General features: G+C 50.8%; 1 protein-coding gene across 1 annotated transcript; it reads left to right on the forward strand.

Moving 5' to 3' along the window:
* Nucleotides 1-1,292: 1,292 nt before the first annotated feature.
* On the forward strand, nt 1,293-2,443 carry LOC123094677 (NDR1/HIN1-like protein 13). Its single transcript, XM_044516627.1, has one exon. It carries the CDS (start codon nt 1,365-1,367, stop codon nt 2,187-2,189), a length of 825 nt encoding a protein of 274 aa, XP_044372562.1. The 5' UTR covers nt 1,293-1,364; the 3' UTR covers nt 2,190-2,443.
* Nucleotides 2,444-20,580: the final 18,137 nt, after the last annotated feature.

Raw genomic sequence — 20,580 nt, forward strand, 5'->3', positions numbered from 1 at the left:
GCAGGTCGGTGTGAACGGCCCAAGATCCCCTCCCCCCCGAAGAACTCAAGTGAAGGAAGTTCTAATTATTGATTAAGTTGACTATGATCTTCGTGTGTGCTAATGTAACTTGGCCATGGTTTTTATTTGACTGTGTATATACCTGCCCACAGCGTATCATCATCGTTGCACACACATGTTTATGTTGTGGTGCATGTTCACCGACCGATTGATCTATTTGCATGTGTAGGTCCTTGAGCGGAGTATAGATTAATGGTGAACCGACGGCTTGGTGTCACGTCTCAAGGCAGGCTAAACAAGGACTTTAACATTAACCAAGCACGCGCGCGCGTGTGTATGTACTACTCATATGTAGGACCTGGTGTGTGTTAAAAAAGAAAAAAATAGGACCTGGTGTTGGTTTGGTGCAATGCTACCCCAGATAGGCAGATAGTCAAAGCCGCGCGCTATATATATCGATCATCATCCTATTCCTACGTAGGAGCTAAAAACAATTGTAGCATGCGTGTGCATCCTCACACGCTTTTCCTACTTTCATAGATGGCCCTTTTTATTTTTATTTCTATTTTGGAAGTGATGTCCCGTTTGATTTGGAACGCGAGACTTGCACACAAGGACCTACTAACTACGTACATGGCCTATGTAATCTAGTCATAGTCAGGGTGGTTGCGTTTCCTTGTCTACGTAGAAAATCCTCATCTGGTGCACATACGCGCATTCCCTTTACAAACCATCCCGAACTGAAAACCTGTTATTACAAGCATTGCAAGACAAGACGACACCGGGACCGGGAGGGAAAGCAGAGCAGAGTGGAGTAGAGGCACCGTTGTTGTACACTTAAGATATTCGTTAATTATTCCACAGAAAAATCACTTTCCTTCTGGAACCGCGAGTGATCCCCTCCGAATATTCAGGTCTCTGTCAAGCTCATGAGTTAACCCGTACGTGTTCTCTGACGCTTTCTTCCTTTCAAGACGACTTGCTTTCGAGACAGACGACGGCGTTTGAGCTAGCTTAATCGATCAAATGGTGCAGGTTATGTTAAAAAGGAGAAGCTGTTTCTTGAAACACGAGAAAAAGAAACGAAATCAAACGGCGGCAACCCCGACTCGACTCGCAGCCTCGCCTCGTCTCAAAAGCAGCACCAAAAAGAAGTACCCCAGGTTTGAATTGAACAGCGTGTGGCGACCGTTTCCCACGTGTCCCTTTCGGTTTCGTCTCCACGCGCTACCTCCTCCAGTCTATACATAAGACCCAGCTAGCAGCTCATCAGCTCACACTCTTCTCCCGTCTCGTCTCCCCGATCGAGCTTCAGTCAGACGCACACCTCACTGGCGAGGCGCGGCGACCCAGCAACTCCACCCATGGCGGACCGCGTCCACCCCGCGCCGCTGCTGCCGCTCTCCACCCCACCTGCTCCGCCAACCGACAACAGCGACGCGGCCGCGGAGACCGCGCCGCTGCGCTCCGCAACACCGGCAGCGGCGGCGGCGCCGGGCGCGTCGTACATCGTGCATGTGCCCAAGGACCAGGTGCTCCGGGTCCCGCCCCCGGACCGCGCGCGCAGGTACCGCAAGCTCGCCGCGCGGCCGGCCCGGCGCCGCATGCTCCGCCGCGCATGCTGCGGCGCCTGCTGCGCGCTCCTCCTCCTGCTCGTCCTCGCCGCCGCGTTCGTCGGCGCCGTCTACCTCGTCTTCCGCCCCAGGGCGCCCTCCTTCACCGTCACGTCCCTCTCCGTCGCCGGCCTCCTCGACCCCTCCCCCGCGCGGCTCGACGCCGCCGTGCGCGCGGACAACGGCGCCAACAAGAAGGTCGGCGTGGACTACCGCGGCGGCGGCGAGGTCAGCGTCTCCTACTCCGGCATCCTCCTCGCGACGGGACGGTGGCCGGCCTTGTACCAGGCGCCGAGGAACGTGACGCTCATCTCGATGCCGCTCACCGGGAGGGACGGCCTGGCCCTCACGGACGACCAGAGGGCGCGGCTGGCGGAGCAGGCCGCGGCGGGCGCCGTGCCGCTGACGGTGGAGGCGCGGGTGCTGGCGCGGGTGAGGCTCGGGAAGGTCCTGCGGACGTGGACCGTGGACGTGTGGGCGCGGTGCGAGGTCACGGTGGACAGGATCGACGGCGAGACCACGGCCGCCAACAGGGGGTGCACGGTGAAGGCCAAGCCGCTCTGGTGGTGGTGGTGATCGCCGGGGCCAGGGCGGCGTGAACCATGCACGGAGGCTCTTTGATAAGATCACGCTACACAATCAATTCGACTATTACTGCCGGTGAAGTGGATTAATTCGTGTGATCTGGAGATTTTTTTTGGGGGGATGCATGCAAGTAGTACAATCAATCAGCAGAGCATTCTGATCAGTTGTAGATGCATGTATATATGCTTCTTCTTGCATAGAAATAAACTACATGTCGATGAACCCATGGTACAAAAACCAGTCATTTATCATTTTACAGTTACGGTTGGTGCTGTCCACGTTCATGTAACTGCGGTAGCTGAAACTTCTAACACTGTTTTGTCAGCAGTGGATGGCGAAAGCCTCCTTCGTAGTACCACTTTAACCTCACCAACAACGCGAAAATTGATTAACCTCACCAACTAGTTTCTTTCGTGGGATGAATACGGTGTGAGTAGAGACATAAGATTTGCACGAATAAGGGAAGAGGAGTACCTCTTTCTGCTGGCAGTGTTGTGTCCTCCTTCTGTTTTTCCAACGATCTTCTTGTGGTTCGCTGGAAACGAGAAGTTGTGGAGGACGGTGGAGCCTTGGACGAACCCATGGCCAAGTTTTTGAGTGTGGTGCGGTGGCCGTCTATCGGCAATGGGGAACCAGATCCGAGGCAGCGAACGACGGGTAGCAGGAACAGCTTCGATGCGATGGACGGTTGCGACAGTGGAGCGGCAGCAGTGAGGCGTAGGACGGCGTGGTCGGAGTGGTTCTGGTACGACACACGTCGGCGTCGGTGTCGTGGAGGCAGCTTTGCCTCGGCTTCAGCTGCTAAGTCCTTGAGGGCGTTGTAGTTGCGGTTGCGTTGGATGACGATGTCGGGATACCGGCTTCGACATGATGGAGGAGGGCGGCGGTGGATTGGCCGCTATGGGGTGGAGGACGGAGGAGGCTGGGGTTTCGCGGCTGGTGGGGAGGGCGTTTTGGCGCCCACGGAGTATGGATGGGGAAACGGAGGGAGGCGGGGAACTAAGGGGGAACAATGTTTCGGTTTGAGACGCGCTTGTTTGAAATTTGGGGAAAGTTACAAACTTTGCCCCCATCTAAAATTTCAGACATATTGCGGGTTGGGGGTAGGACAGTAATCTCAGGTGTCCCAAATGTGGTCGGGATAGATTTCGGCCGAGCGCATGCGTGTTTAGGCGCCCACAGCGTATGAATGCTTCTCGGAGGCGGTTGAGACTGGCGTCTTGGTGAAGTTACAAACCTACCCCGGTTTAGACCTTTGGACATCGGGCCGATAGGCTACACAGGCCAGACTCAGGACAGTAATTTTCTACCACCAAACATTAGTCTCGCGTGGTTTTGGGTGATCAGAGGCCTTTTTGGCGTTTTGTTCAATATTTGGGAGCAAAAGCATTAACGTTTTCGATTCTCTTGAATTGAACTTTCAGGATTTGTCAAACTTCACAAATCTTTACTCTTGAAAATCCTAAAGCTACGATTATTTTGGAATGGAGGGGGTACATTTGAATATATATTGTACACGAGTATATATTAAAAAATATGCAACTTACCTCAGTTCATGCATGGTTCCAGATATAATCTCCTTGGTTGCAAAAAAAAGTTAGACATGTGTATGAATATATATAGCATGTTCAAACGCACAACAAAGATTGATGCCCCCTTTTACATCTGATTTACAAATGCCATTATCTCGGGTTCAAATAGATGAATGCACTTCCTATGAATTCGAATCTTCGAAACCCCCTTTATGTTGAATTCGACATGTATTCTATTTCGTAGCTAGCAATTTGGAATGTATCCATGCAAGTGACAAATGTATAAAGTGCTTCACACTAACAACATGGAGTGCACTAATTAATGTTTATATATGAATTGCAAAAGCATCCATTGCCTGTATTTCAAACCGCTCTCACTCTATGGATTGATAATATGAAATAAACACATGCACATGCTAGAATTCAATAGAGTATGGGTGTCTGATAGACCGACTTTTGTCCATACGCAATTTGCAAAATTCATGATCTCATACAAAAATAATAATACCATTTATATTTTAATTTAATGCGTAGAACCACCTTCTACACATAGATGCACTATGCCTCGGCCCGTTCTCACAAACTAGTTATATATCTCTCTATCTAATGCATAAGTGCACACACTTTATATGCATCAGCATTTCTCTTTCACACATGCTCACAATCTCTCTCGGGGTGTCTCATGCACATGCTCTCTCTGTTTCTCTCACTCTCTCTTTCTGATTACCATGGCTCTGTTTGGATCCATGGGTTAGAGTTAGTTTGGACTCAACTAACCCAAAAAGATCCAAACAGGAGGGTTAGTTTGGGTTAGATGCATCTAACCCATCCAAAAAAACTAACCCATCCAAGATTTGCTTATTTGGGTTAGTTCTTCTCGGGACCACTAAAAAACACTTTTTTCTCTCGCTCTCCCCACAGCAGATCCTGATGAAGCTATGTACCTAGGGTAGGGTCATGGACCTGTCCAAGATACCCTCCCCAAGGACATCTCTAGAAGAAACCACCTTTCAATCGACCCGGAAGTGTCCCACTCAACGGACTCGAAGACACTCGACCATGAAGCCAACCACTCGACCGCCAGGAGACCTAAAGTCACTCTGCACGCAAATGGTCGATCATTAAGTAGCTTTTATGGTCATCATAGCACTTTATTTGTGGCGTTACTAGTAACGCCCGATCTTAATGTATTTTAAACCCTGCATAACTGAGGGCCGGAGGGGTCTGGCGGACTCTATATATGCCACCCCCCTCCTCAGTGTAAAGGGTTCGCACCCCTGTAACACATATACATATAATCCAGTCGATTGCCTCCGGGATCCGAGACGTAGGGCTGTTACTTCCTCCGAGAAGGGCCTGAACTCGTAAACCTCTTGCGTATACAACTACTCCATAGCTAGGATCTTGCCTCTCCATTCCTACCCCCCTATTCTACTGTCAGACTTAGAACCACGACAGTTGGCGCCCACCATGGGGCAGGTGTCTTAGCGACTTATTGGAGAAGTTGCGATTTTTTCCGATCTCCTTCATCATGGTTTCAGGTAGAGTTTTGGTTGAGGGCCGCGAGATCCGTCTCGGCGCGCTCACGTTCATCACCGACGACTCCGCTTGGCTTCAGGAGGCTCCGCTCGACATCGACGCGCTCCCTGTCTGCGGGGCGACGCACTTTCGCACGTGTATCCGCGGCGTCCTCTTGCGGCAACCGTCGACCCAGTATCGGTCGGCCCCTGTGTCGTCCTCCCTCCCAGTCTCCCGCCGGCGCAAGCGCTCCGGTCGGTCGAGGCTTCAGCGGTGGGTGAGGCACGCGGTGGCTCGCCAGTCGGCCACCCCCTAAGTCGCGGCGATCGAGCCCGACGAATCTCTCTACGGCCTGTTCGACTGGCTCCGTAGAGACTGCATCCGAGTGCGGCAGCAGTGATCCAGTGGCGGACGTTCTGATGGTCAATGGACCACGCAGTCCTCCCGGCTTTCCCCGCGCCGACGGAGGCGACGGCGGAGGCGATCCGGCGCAGGTCCACGAAGAGCATCTCCCCGAGCCCCTCACTTCGCTGCAGAGGGAAGAACTTCGCCGCCGGAACATGGATGCGCTACACAGTCCTATCGTTGGAGAAACCCCCGAGGCTCGTGCCTTAGAGGACGCGCGCTTGGCCAACTTGGCTGAGCGCACTCGACTAGAGAACCTCCAGCGAGCACTCGACGAGCGTGCGCGACAACGGGTTCCAGAATCTAGTCGGCGTCAACTCTTTCCACCACCGACTCAGGTATATCGAACTCCGATTCAGAATCTGGCAGCTGCAGCCCGTATAGCAGAGTCAATTCAGCCTTCCGAGTCAGAGGCTGGCAGAGGCTTGTTACAGATCAGAGCTTTACTCCGGGCGGCAGGAGATCAAAATTCAGCTATATCACAGTCACAGAATAGGATCCACAGCACATCCGTCGCTGCAAATATAGTCCAGTTGGCCCATAGCCCAAGATCTCCCCCGAGGCGTGAGGGACACGAGGACTGGCGTGATCAGTACAGGAACCGTGAGCAGTATGATCACCGACTCGATCGCGATGGTCGACATCGAGTGCCCACCCCTTCCCCAAGGAGCGGATCATACGCGCCTCGACAACAAGATGACAGACGCCATCACAGTGTTGGGCGAAGGATTCCAGTCGACCCCAGAGAACCAGGCTTTGATGCAAGATTCATTCTCGTTCAAGGTTTGGTCGACAGGAACAGAGCTCACCGAGAAGGTCATGACAGAGATGTGCCCACCAGCAGCAGAGTACACGTCTCAGGTCCAGAGTGCTTCAGCAGAGCCATCAGGGCCGCGGTGATTCCTCCCAACTTCAGGTTGGCGACTGGAGTCAGTAAGTTCACCGGTGAGTCCAAGCCCGATACTTGGCTTGAAGACTACCGAGTGGCTGTTCAGATTGGCGGCGGCAACAATGATGTGGCCATGAAACACCTGCCTCTTATGTTGGAGGGCTCGTCCAGAGCATGGTTGAATCAGTTAGCACCCAACAACATTTACACTTGGGAAGATCTTGCCCGAATGTTTGTCAGAACATTTGAAGGAACTTGCAAGCGACCAGCAGGGTTGACAGAGCTGCAATCTTGTGTGCAAAAGTCGAATGAAACTCTGAGGGATTACATCCAGAGATGGATCACATTGCATCACACGGTAGAGAATGTATCTGATCACTAGGCAGTCTGTGCCTTCAAGGAAGGCGTTAAGTACAGAGAGCTAAACCTAAAATTTGATCGAACCAGAGACATGTCTCTGAGTCGAATGATGGAGATTGCCACCAAGTATGCCAATGGTGAAGAAGAGGATTGGCTTAGGAGTGGCAAGCACAAGTCAATCGCCCATGAAACCGGAGGAGGGAACTCCAGTCGGAAGCAGAAGCGGAAAGCCGAGCCAGCTGCTCCTGGAGAAGCCTTGGCCGTGACTCAAGGAAAGTTTAAAGGGAAGCCCAAAGGGTCTTAGAACCCTAAGAAGGTGAAGGACAAGTAAGGGAATGACGTGATGGATTTGCCGTGCCACATCCACACGAAGAAAGATGAGGAGGGTAAATTCATTTACCCGAAACATACCACTCGACAGTGTCGGCTCTTGATCCAGCAATTCCAGGGAAAACAGCCCAAAGATACGGAAAAGGAGTCGAACAAAGTTGAGGACAAAGAAGATAGTGATGATGGATATCCCCAGGTCAATTCCACCCTGATGATTTTTGCTGATGTTGAAAGCAAAAGTTGATTGAAAGTTATCAACCGAGAAGTAAATATGGTTGCTCCGGCGACACCCAGTTATCTGAAATGGTCTCAGACTGCCATTACATTCGACCAGTCCAATCATCCGACACACATAGCCACCCCTGGGAGGCAAGCTTTGGTGGTCGACCCAGTCGTCGAAGGCACTCGACTGACTAAAGTTTTGATGTATGGTGGTAGTGGCCTGAATATATTGTATGCAGAGACGTTGAAAGGGATGGTCATTCCGATGTCCAGACTCAGTACCAGCAACATGAGTTTCCATGGAGTCATTCCTGGAAAGAAGGCTGAGTCACTCGGCCAAATTGCTCTTGTTGTGGTTTTTGGTGACTCCAAGAATTACCGCAAAGAAAAGTTGAGGTTTGAAGTTGTGGATTTCTAGAGTGCTTATCATGCTATTTTGGGCAAGCCAGCTTATGCACGTTTCATGGCTCGACCATGTTTTGTGTACCTCAAATTGAAGATGCCTGGTCCCAAAGGTGTGATCACTATTACTGGAAATCGGAAGAAGGCGGAAGAGTGCTTTCAGAAAGGCTCAAAGATCACTGATGCTTAGATGGCAGTGGTAGAGCTGCAGGAATACCAGAAAACTGAAGACCCGAGTGATTTGTTGCGAGCCAAGAAGCCCGCTACGGAACCAATTTCAGTCGTCCGGAGAGACAAAACTTGTTCTGCTTCATCTTCAGAGTAAAGCTCGACTCGGATGAGATGTAATAAAAAGTACCTCTGTAGTTTGTTTATCAAAAGACAAGAGCGTTATAATTTTCCCAGTGATTGTTTTTGCTTTTGTTTACATGAGAAATCCCCCAGTGGGTGGCTTAGCTGCAAATCCGTTTCACCTAAGTTTGTAAAAAAAATCCTACCGAGTGACGAGCAAGCCTCTCACTCGGGGGCTTAGCTACGAATCCGATTCGCCCAAGTATTTGAAAATCCTACCGAGTGGAGAGCAAGCCTCTCACTCGGGGGCTTAGCTGCGAATCTGTTTCGCCTAAGTATTTAAAAATCCTATTGAGTGGAGAGCAAACCTCCCACTCGGGGGCTTAGCTGCAGTCCAGTACTCGCCTAAGTATTTGAAAATCCTACCGAGTGGAGAGCAAACCTCCCACTCGGAGGCTTAGCTGTAGTCCAGTACTCGCCTAAGTATTCAAAAATCCTACCGAGTGGAGAGCAATCCTCCCACTCGGGGGCTTAGCTGCAGTCCAGTACTCACCTAAGTATTCAAAATCCTACCGAGTGGAGAGCAAACCTCCCACTCGGAGGCTTAGCTGCAGTCCAGTACTCACCTAAGTATTTAAAAATCCTACCGAGTGGAGAGCAAACCTCCCACTCGGGGGCTTAGCTGCAGTCCAGTACTCGCCTAAGTATTTAAAATCCTACCGAGTGGAGAGCAAACCTCCCACTTGGAGGCTTAGCTGCAGTCGAGTACTCGCCTAAGTATTTAAAAATCCTACCAAGTGGAGAGCAAACCTCCCACTCAGGGGCTTAGCTGCAGTCCAGTGCTCGCCTAAGTATTTAAAAATCCTACCGAGTGGAGAACAATCCTCCCACTCGGGGGCTTAGCTGCAGTCCAGTACTCGCCTAAGTATTTAAAAATCCTACCGAGTGGAGAGCAAACCTCCCACTCGGAGGCTTAGCTGCAGTCCAGTACTCGCCTAAGTATTTAAAAATCCTACCGAGTGGAGAACAAACCTCCCACTCGGGGGCTTAGCTGCAGTCCAATACTCGCCTAAGTATTTAAAACCCTACCGAGTGGAGAGCAAACCTCCCACTCGGGGGCTTAGCTGCAGTCCAGTGCTCGCCTAAGTATTTAAAAATCCTACCGAGTGGAGAACAATCCTCCCACTCGGGGGCTTAGCTGCAGTCCAGTACTCGCCTAAGTATTTAAAAATCCTACCGAGTGGAGCGCAATCCTCTCACTCGGGGGCTTAGCTGCAGTCCAGTACTCGCCTAAGTGTTTAAAAATCCTACCGAGTGGAGAGCAATCCTCCCACTCGGAGGCTTAGCTGCAGTCCAGTACTCGCCTAAGTATTTAATCCATTCCGATCTGCAAGGACGACGAGGTGCAGGTCGACTGCTACCTTCTCCTTTGGAGCTACGCCACAAATACAACATGCGCTCTCCGAGGATGACGAGGTGCAGGTCGACTGCTACCTTCTCCTTCGGAGCTACGCCACAAATACAACATGCGCTCTGCGAGGATGACGAGGTGCAGGTCAACTGCTACCTTCTCCTTCGGAGCTACGCCACAAATACAACGTGCGCTCTGCAAGGACGACGACGTGCAGGTCGACTGTTTCCTTCTCCTTCGGAGCTACGCCACAAATACAACGTGCGCTCTACAAGGACGACGAGGTGCAGGTTGACTGCTGCCTTCTCCTTTGGAGCTACGCCACAAATACAACATGCGCTCCATCCTGATCTGCAAGGACGCAGGTCGACTGCAATCTGTGCTCCATCCCTACCTGCAAGAGCGATGAAGTGTAGGTCGATTGGACTTTCCACCTCAGAGTTGCGTCTCAAGCAATAAAGTATATTCCGAGTGAAGAACAAAGTTTGCTCAAAGGCAAATGCAAGCATATTCAACGATAAGCCAAGTTCAGATAACATCCTACGGATTCAGAAGTGCTCAGGCGTCAAGCCTGTAAAAGTTTACCGGTTACAAAACCACTCGGCATTCCGAGGCAAATTTAAGGAGAAGCATAGAAGTTTTTCTTACTCCTCAGGTGGAGGACTGGAGGGCGCGACAAACTTGTCCATGTCGATTCCGTCAGCAATCCGAGTGGCAGCAGCAATGAAGGTCTCCATGAAAGATTGGAAGTCGTGCTTCTTGGCATTGGCCACTTTGATGGACGCCAGCTTGTCTTCTCGCGCATCCTTGTAGTGAACACGGACCAGGGACAGAGCAATGTCAGCACCGCACCTAGCAGAAGACTTCTTCCATTCTTGCACTCGACTTGGAACTTCATTCAGTCGAGTCATTAGAGACTCGAGGTCATTTTGAAGCGTCTCTCCTGGCCAGAGTGTCGTGTCGATTCGTGACGCCGCAACCTTCAGTCGAGCACAACAACTCCAACAACACGAGACTCCAGTCGGAGCACGCTCATAGTGGCTTCATCCTTCACAGGAGAGTTAATGGGGTCCAAGCTTGTCTCCACTCGACTGGTCTCCTCCTCAAAGTTTTGGCAGAATTCTATAAACACAATTTGAAGTTAAGCCAACAAGTTCTATAATGAGTCGATGACAACAAGTTAGTCGGATAGAAGAGATTACCTTCAAGCATGATGAATAACTTCTTGGCGAGCCCTCCAAGATAAGCCTCCAGATCGTTCTTCTTCCCCACCAGTTCGCTAGCCTTGTCACTCAGAGCTATCTTATCATTCTTCAGACGTCTGACCTCCTTGTTGGCCGCGTCAAGAGCAGCTTTTAGATTGGCTTTCTCCTCTTCAAGTTTACCGACTGAAGCCAGTTTTTCTTCCACAAGCTTCATTTTGTACAAAGCCACCTTCTGCGCCTCAGCGAGGTCATGGTCCTTCTTCTTCAGAGCCTCCTTCATTTTATCTGCAAAGTGACAATGAGATCAGAATCAGGAATGGGCAGAAAGATAAAGACAGTCGTCAAGATTCTCACCAACCATACCTTTCGCTTCATCTTTCGCCTTCTTACAGTTCTCCTGAACAAGCTTCAAGTCAAGCTCGAGCTGGATATGCTTGTTTTCCAATTCAGTATAGCGAGCCACAAGCTTGCAAGATTTCTGCGAAGGGTCAGTCGACAGACATCAAAGATAAGTTGCTTCCGAGTGACTAAGAGAAAAATCGTAACATTTCTAAGACTACAGCCGAATCAAAATATTCAAAAGTAGTATTGGGGACTACACCCAGTGGGTGCACTTAGCGTGCCCCCACTGGTTCTTCCGACTTGGTCCGATCAGTCGGACGAAAGAGACAAAGAGGTTATGATCCTAAAACTATAGCACTATAGCTAACTGCCAGCAGTCAGCCATGGTCTCATCATGATCTACCAAAAAAACACAGGTTCTTCAGACCTTAGTCGACTGCCAGCAGTCGACCATGGTCTCGGGGACTACACCCAGTGGGTGCACTCAGCATGCCCCCACTGGTTCCAAGATTCCATTCGACATGGTCCGACCAGACCGAGTGAAGAAGTTAGAGTGAAGAAATTCAAAATACAAAGACTACAGTCGACTGCCAGCAGTCCACCATAGTCTCGGGGACTACACCCATTGGGTGCACTCAGCGTGCCCCCACCAATCCAAAAATTCAATCGACACACCCAGTGGGTGTACAGATACAAAGATCTTCGGAAAGAAAGTTTTCAGATAGCATATCCTAATAGAACAAGCGGCGACCAACTAACCTGGACGTTGCTCTCAAGGGCTGAGCTAGCATCATAAGCCGCTTGGCTGGCTTCCCGGATCGCCTTCACCTGCTCCATCATGATCCCCGCCTGGCGTATAGCCTCCTTAGCAGCACCCGCTTGGTCCTCTGGGACGTGGTGCGTGGCGAAAAGGGAAGGTGGGTCAGCAGTCGACGATGAAGGTCGAGCACTCATCAGCGGCACAGCGAAGGACACGGAATTCCGAGTAGTATTACCACCATCCTGAACCGGTGCCTCAGGCACTAATGCAGTCTGAGTGGTCTTGCCAGCCGACGCCTTTCTATTCCTCCTCGGCCTCAGCGGCGCCTCGTCGTCATCATCAGGGAGATCAATGACATGAGGAGGAGCTATAGGAAAGATCCAAAGTTAAAAACGAATATCCAATCAACCAAAAGCGAAACTACAGAGATCATACCAAGGTTGGAGGTGGCAGCGTCTTCCATTTCCTGGTCTTCGTTCCTGGCTGAGGTCTCGAAGGTGGTAGCACTGCAGATTTCAGAAACCAGTCGGTTAGTCAATGAGTCGACCAAGAGTCTGTCCATGCTAAATGAGAAAACACAAGTTCTGCTATTACCCAGAAATGGTGGGAATGGCCATTCTCATCTTGGGCAAGGCCTTCGGAGGCTTTGATGACGCCGCTCGGGGATGCTTCGGCGCTTTTTCAGTCGGCGCTGGAGAGGCCGTCCGAGGGCGTTTCAATGACTGCCCAACAGGCACAGTCGCTTTGCCATGCTCGACCGTGGGGTCGTGGATGAGCTTGGATCGCCTTTCCGTGCGAGGAGGATCGACTTCCTCCTCCTCCTCTTCACTGGAGCCGTCGTCATCCTCTTCCCCCTCACCATCAGATTGCCACTCCTCCTCACTTTCGCCTCCGCTCGCCTCCTCCTCCTCGGTCTGTTCTTGCGCCCCGTTGGGCATCGAGTACATCTCAGTAGTAGCCTGGAAGACAACAAACAAGACAAAAGTCAGTCGATTGATTTTAAGCAAACATAATGAAGAAAGCAGGATCATAGTCAGAGATGCAGAATTGGACCTAGTCTACTTCGTATGATTGGTCGAGTGGAGGAATCCTCTTGGCTCCTCGGGGTTGTCTTTGTTCCCTGTGATGCTCGCCAGCCACCTCTCTAGCGTGGCATCCTCGACCTCCTCTGGGTGGATCCGAGTGGTGTCCTCAGTGCCAGAATACAACCACATCGGATGGTCTCGAGCTTGAAGCGGCTGGATGCGTCGTCGGAGGAAGACCTCCAAGAGGTCCATGCCGGTCACCCCATCACGGATAAGTTGGACAACACGTTCGACCAGCACCTTAACCTGTGCCTTCTCTTCCGGGATCACCTTCAAAGAGGAAGGCTTCCTCACTCGGTCCATGGAAAAAGGAGGGAGTCTGATCGACTGCCCTGGCGTCGGCTGGTCTTTGGAGTAGAACCAGGTCGACTGCCATCCACGGACCGAGTCGGGTAGGATCATGGCCGGAAAAGAACTTTTCCCCCTCATTTGAACCCCAAGACCCCCACACATCTGAATCACTTGTGTTCTCTCGTCACTCGGATTGGCCTTTTTCACCGTCTGGGAGCGACAGGTGAAAATGTGCTTGAAAAGACCCCAATGAGGCCGACAACCCAAGAAATTCTCGCACAAAGACACGAAAGCAGCGAGGTACACGATGGTGTTGGGTGTGAAGTGGTGGAGTTGCGCCCCAAAGAAATTCAGAAATCCCCGAAAGAAAGGGTGAGGCGGCAAAGAAAACCCACGGTCGACATGGGTGGCCAAGAGAACGACCTCACCCTCCTGAGGCTGCGGCTCAGACTCCTTCCCCGGGAGCCGCGCCGATCCATGGGGGATCAGTCCTCCATTGGCCAGGTCGTCAAGGTCTTCTTGACGAATCGTCGAGCGGATCCAGTCGCCCTGGATCCAGCCCTGCGGCAGGCCGGCCCTCGATGAAGATCCTCCCCGACTGGTCGCCCTTCCCTTCGCCTTCGCCGTTGCTTTCTTCGCCCGCTCCAGGGCCGCCGTCTTCTCTTTCACCATCGTCGCCGGCGAGACGCGCACAGCGGCTCTGAGGCAGAAGCGAACGCGGCAGATAAGTCTGAGGAAGAGAGGAGGAAATGAGAATGCACTGTTCAAAAACCCCCGTCCGGCGCCTTATATGAGGTTACTTCTGAGTGACTGACTTGTAGGCCCGGGCGATCCTGTCAAATCCCGCAACAGTCACGCGCGCTATACATGGCGAAAAAGGTGGCACAGAGATCGAGGCGTCCCTACCTTATCCCATCCGATTACTGCGGCCTCCTCCGCCCCACGTGCTTCCCGAAATTTGAATCCCGCTAAATCCGCGAGCTGCAGAGCAACTCGTCAGACGGAAGATTTCCTCCGCTCTGTTGTTCGGAGTTCTCCAAGTAAAGAAATTCACTCGACGGATACAAAGAATGGATCAAGGCGACTGAAAAAGAAGTTGGTGCCGTCACCTAAGTTCATTGATCCAGAACAAGACATACTCATAGCACGAAAATGGGTCGGAAGTGTGTTCAACTCCTTCCCCACTCAAACCTTGATCCATTCAGGGGCTAATGATGAAGCTATGTACCTAGGGTAGGGTCATGGACCTGTCCAAGATACACTCCCCAAGGACATCTCTAGAAGAAACCGCCTTTCAATCGACCCGGAAGTGTTCCACTCGACGGACTCGAAGACACTCGACCATGAAGCCAACCACCCGAGACCTAAAGTCACTCTGCACGCAAACGGTCGGTCATTAAGTAGCTTTTATGGTCATCATAGCACTTTATTTGTGGCGTTACCAGTAATGCCCGATCTTAATGTACTTTAAACCCTGCATAACTAAGGGCCGGAGGGGTCTGGCGGACTCTATAGAAGCCACCCCCTCCTAAGTGTAAAGGGTTCGCACCCCTGTAACACATATACACATAATCCAGTCGACCGCCTCCGGGTTCCGAGACGTAGGGCTATTACTTCCTCCTAGAAGGGCCTGAACTCGTAAACCTCTTGCGTATACAACTACTCCATAGCTAGGATCTTGCCTCTCCATTCCTACCCCCCTATTCTACTGTCAGACTTAGAACCACGACAGATCCCTCCCCACTTCCTCGAAGCTTCTCGTCCTCTCCCTCCCTCCCTCTCGCACCGCCCGTGAAGGTGCCTCGCATTATCCGTGCTCCATCTAACCCTGCCATCCAAACACCTCTTTACTTAGAGTTAGTTTAGGGTTAGTTCAGGGTTAGAATCTAACTCTAACCTCTAACTGAGTTAGAGTATCCAAACAGGGCCTATGTACCACTCTTTTCACTAATCTCAGTTGGAAAACACTATTTCTCTCACATGCATATATACACACGCACAGTCTCTACTAGGCCTCTGTTGCACACATTGCCCCCCCAGACACACCTCTCTCTTAGTAGTTGGCAGATATGATTTCATCGTATCATTCGGTAGGATATCCTTGACTGTTAGGCTGGATGGTAATACGAGGCAAAGTTTTAACGTAGTTCGGACCCTTGCAGTTGAAGAAAAAGCCTACTCCTGGTACCGTATATTAGTGATAGGGGTGTGTACAAAGTACACGTGAATACCAGGCATTGTGTGTGTGTGTGTGTGTATACTATCGACGAACTAGCCCCCAAGCTTCTATAACATACCGGGGGCCTAGGGTTACAAATCATATATAGTCGGCTTATCACCAGTGGGGATAGAGTCCTCCGCGACTCTAGTAGCTTCGTGTTGTACGCCGAGTCCTCCACATGGGTCTTCGTATAACGCGTCTCGGTCCAACCTATATGTGGCGTAGGATGGAACCGACCCATGAGTCTTCATGTTGACCCACCACAACTAGAAATGATGTGCCCACCACACCACACACGCAATCGGCCACTAAGAAAATAAGCATATACAATAGTACAATGTTATACATGGAAGTTAATTGCATGGTGCATCCAAAAATATTTGTTCTGCATTATGAATGTTTATATATTCTCCTAAAATATTAGTCACGGGAAAACGAAACGAAGGGCATATCTCTCCTTGTCTCCACCGAACACCCCCTCTTTCTACACCACTTTCACGTACGCACACAAACTATCTCTCGGCCCTCTAAAAGTATGCATGCCCATGACACATTCACGCGTGACGGTCAATGTATTTCAAGCTAAAGAACTATACGGTCACTGGACTTCAGAATATGCTCATTACGGTCACCGTATACATTCTCGTGGTGATCATACGGTATCTAGCTCACGATACGTCTCCATATTTTGTTGATGACACTGACGGACTTTGCATTTGATGCGTGCTCCGTATTTTGTTGACGACACTTATGGTCATTGTATTTGAAGCGAAAGCACGATATGGTCACTAGACTTCAGAATAAGCTCATCACGGTCACCACATACATTTTGTCGTGCTAACCAACATGTGGTTGGATGGTTAGGAGGACAGTGGTTTTTCGAGCCCACCAAGGTTAAAGTCCCGGTGCTCGCATTTATCTTGTGTTAATTTCAGTATTTTCCGGCGATGTGCGTTCAGTGGGAGGAGACGTTCCACTCGACTACGAGGCACCTACGGTGACTTCGTAAAATCTCAAGATCATATGCTGGCCACTCTCTCGAAGGTGCTCATAGAGGCAGGGTCTGTGTGTGTGCGCTTATAGCGATGAGTGCTTGCGTGTATATATGAGCCCTTGCGTCTGTATCGTGTTAAACAAATACATGTCATGATTATACGGTCACTGGCTCACCCGTACAACTCCGTATTTTGTTGATGACACAATCAATTGACCAGTCAAAGGTTCCACATGGCGCAACTAGTGTTGCACAATTGGGGCGCGTAACCGTGGGGCCCACCTGAGCCCATATATGAAAGAAAGAAATGGTAGTTTGGGTCTGTACTGTGTTAATAAAATAGGAGTACATTTTAGGGTGATCATACGGTCACTGGCTCACCATACAACTCCGTAATTTGTTGATGACACGATCAATTGACCGGTCAAATAGTCCACATTCAGCAGCGCACATTACCATAGGGCCCACCCGTCAGCGCGTATATGAAGGCCAGAAATGGTAATAAAATAGTGGTCGGTGGGCATTCGAAGTCGTGAGACCTCTGGTTGGCAGTCGCCGGCGGTGGGAGGGGGCGTTGATTGGGCGGTGGGATGGGGATCACCGGAGAAAAAGCTCGGCGCGGGGGCCTAGAGGGATGGCCGGTGCGGCGGCAGACCGGTGGTGGGGAGTGGTTTCGGGGTGGGCGGGGCAGCATGGCGGTGTGGGTCGGCCGCGGGCGGAGGGGGCCGGCGGTTCGGTCGGTGGTGGCCGGCGGCTCAGGGGGTGGAGTTTGATGATAAACTGGAGGCCCTTGATTTCGTATCCAACGACTGAAAAATCTAATGACCAGAGATGAAAAAGTCAGTCGACTGACGTGTAGCCTCACCCCGCATGTACACATGCACGCACGCAAGACACGCACGCATGCAGGCGTGCAACACTGACACGTACACATAATGAACACACGCACACATGCAGGCGTGCAACACTGACACGTACACATGCACTCATGAACACACGCATGTACACACCCATGCATGCAACACTGAAACGTACCCTTGCACACACGCAACACTCGCACGCCTGCATGCACACAACACACGATGCAAGACACACGCTCAACCTATACGTGCATGCACCCTTTGTTAAGGACATGGATTTTTATGGGTATTAATCAATCTTATCTGTGATAAGTAGAACATTGATGTTTGCAGCGGTCTTTATGAATCACAACTTATCAAACGGGCTATCAACATAGTAGGCTTATCTACATGAAAAAGATGACGTCACACTCAATGAGCAATCATCGGTTTATGAAATGACCGCTTCTGACCGCCCTGGCCCACCAAAGGTCCCTCTGCTGTGCGCTGCCTGTGTTGGGTCACTGACATGCAGTCCATGTACCGAAAGAGCCCACATGTCAGTGGAAGAACGGCGCGGTGTCCTACATCAGAGTCAAGGGCGCCACTTGCTGCACGCCCGGCTGAACATGCCTCCTTGCTGCATTCAAATGCCTCCATGAGACCCGCCCGTGTGGAAGCCGAGAAACCCACTCTGGACACACGTTCGTTCATGACCAGGCCGACATTAAACGCAACTCCGGCTGATCTCCTCCCCGTCCGCCATATATTTAATCTCCTATTTAAACAAGGCCAAACATCGGCCAAGAATCGCACACCTCCACCGCTCCCCTATCTCCTCCTTCACCATTTTGTCCACTCTTACAATGGCTTACGAAGAGTAGTTATTCCGCATCAAAGCCGATTGGGTAGCCCGCCGGATACGAGCTATGCAGCTCGCTGATCCACCTCCCTCCCCTAGCCTGATGGAGCCAGTTGCTGCCCCAAGCCGGCACGCGATTTAGCAAGTCGCCACTCCAAGCCAGCTCGACGAGGAGCAGTGCATGAGCGTTGTTGCTGCCATCCACGCCGCCGCCTCATGCCGCATCTCCCGTTTCTATGGCCGAGACTCCCATGCCGGCGGCCGCGCCATGCAAGCAGTGACAAAAGCCAGGTGTGCGGAGAGCGACGAGTCGGTTGCCAGCGCCTCCGCGTCTGCCACCATCATCGAGGAGAAGTAGAACATGGGAGGCCGATGCCGCTTGGGTCCCATGAAGGCCACCGCGGAGGCGACGCCGGCGTACACAGCAGGTGTCTTGCTGGATCCTTTTTGTTGCGAGGACCTTCGTCGACCCCGCATGGGCTCCACGGAAGCGGGGAAGCCCCCTTCCACCATCATCTTCGGCATCAGCTAATGATATCAGTTGGGCAGTGGGGAAGCGAGCCGTCCTTTGCGCTGAAGCATATACCTTCGGGGCTCCCGGCAATCCGGTGATCGTGCTGCCGGACATGAGAAACACAAATCAATCGGCGGGCAACCATTTAGGCCAGCTATTATATACCTGTGCTGTCCAAAACTAGCACCGCGTAGTTCATTTGAATGTAATGAAATCCGTCATGTTTGTAAGAAAATATGGTATTTTATATGATTTCCGTCATTGTTTATATGAAATATCAGTTTGTCTACGTGTTTGCGTGAATTTCGTCCGGTTGGTTGAGTTGCTGTGATAATGTGTGCGGCTATGGCTGGATGGCGTAATTTGCGGGTCGCCAGTCGGTCTGCGGGCGGCTCGGGCGGCGTGGTGGGACAGAAAAAACACAGCTCGTGCGATCTCGTCTCCAACGTGCGCGCTGGAGGATGCATGAGCACCCGAGCCATTCCTCGTTCATCGGTGGCAAAGGCACCGGTGGACAAAAGGGTCGCCAATATTTTGGCTACCCCGGGCAAGATCCAAACAACCCCTCCCAACAGATTCAAATCCCTCGTTCGCCGTGGAATTTTGGCATGTGTTGTTTTCATGGACTAGCAAGATGCCCGTGCATTGCACGGAACATCAAGATGCATTTTTTTACAAACTGCCGCATGCATGCAAGGGATAATTAATGTCCTCCTTTGCTAGTACTACAAGGCAAACACCATTAATATTGCATCGATTAGTGTTAGTGGCTGATACGTCTCCAACATATCTATAATTTTTGATTGTTCCATGCTATTATATTACCCCTTTTGGATGTTTATGGGCTTTATTTTACACATTTATATCATTTTTGGGACTAACCTACTAACCGGAGGCCCAGCCCGTATTGCTGTTTTTTTTGCCTATTTCAGTGTTTCGAAGAAAAGGAATATCAAACGGAGTCCAAACGGAATGAAACCTTCGGGAGCGTGAGTTTTGGAACAAACGTGATCCAGAGGACTTGGAGTGCAAGTCAAGAAGCAGCCGAGGCAGCCACGAGATAGGAGGGCGCCCCCCCTGTCTCGTGGGCCCCTTGGCTGTCCACCGACATACTTCTTCCACCTATATAAGCCTACGTACTCCGAAAACATCCAGGGTGCCAACAAAACACAATTTCCACCACCGTAACCTTCTGTATCCGCGAGATCTCATCTTGGAGCCTTCGTCGGCACTCTGCCGGAGGGGGAATCGACCACGGAGGGCTTCTACATCAACTCCATAGCCCCTCCGATGAGTTGTGAGTAGTTTACCACAGACCTACGGGTCCATAGTTATTATCTAGATGGCTTCTTCTCTCTTTTTGGATCTCAATACAATGTTCTCCCCCTCTCTTGTGGAGATCTATTCAATGTAAACTCTTTTTGCGGTGTGTTTGTCGAGATCCGATGAATTGTGGGTTTATGATCAAGTTTATCTATGAATAATATTTGAATCTTCTCTGAATTCTTTTATGTCTGATTGAGTTATCTTTGCAAGTGTCTTCGAATTATCAGTTTGGTTTGGCCTACTAGATCTTTCTTGCCATGGGAGAAGTGCTTAGCTTTGGATTCAATCTTGCGGTGTCCTTACCCATTGACAGGAAGGGTTGCAAGGCACATATTGTATTGTTGCCATCGAGGATAACAAGATGGGGTTTATATCATATTGCATGAGTTTATCCCTCTACATCATGTCATCTTGCTTAAGGCGTTACTCTATTCTTATGAACTTAATACTCTAGATGCAGGCAGGAGTCGGTCGATGTGTGGAGTAATAGTAGTAGATGCAGACAGGAGTCGGTCTACTTGTTGCGGACGTGATGCCTATATACATGATCATGCCTAGATAATCTCATAATTATTCGCTTTTC

Source organism: Triticum aestivum, chromosome 4B (genome assembly GCF_018294505.1).
Source record: "Triticum aestivum cultivar Chinese Spring chromosome 4B, IWGSC CS RefSeq v2.1, whole genome shotgun sequence".
NCBI lineage: Eukaryota > Viridiplantae > Streptophyta > Magnoliopsida > Poales > Poaceae > Triticum > Triticum aestivum.

Excerpts from the sequence above, each read along its gene's own strand:
- LOC123094677 (XM_044516627.1), top strand. The coding sequence starts at position 1,365 with ATGGCGGACCGCGTCCACCCCGCGCCGCTGCTGCCGCTCTCCACCCCA.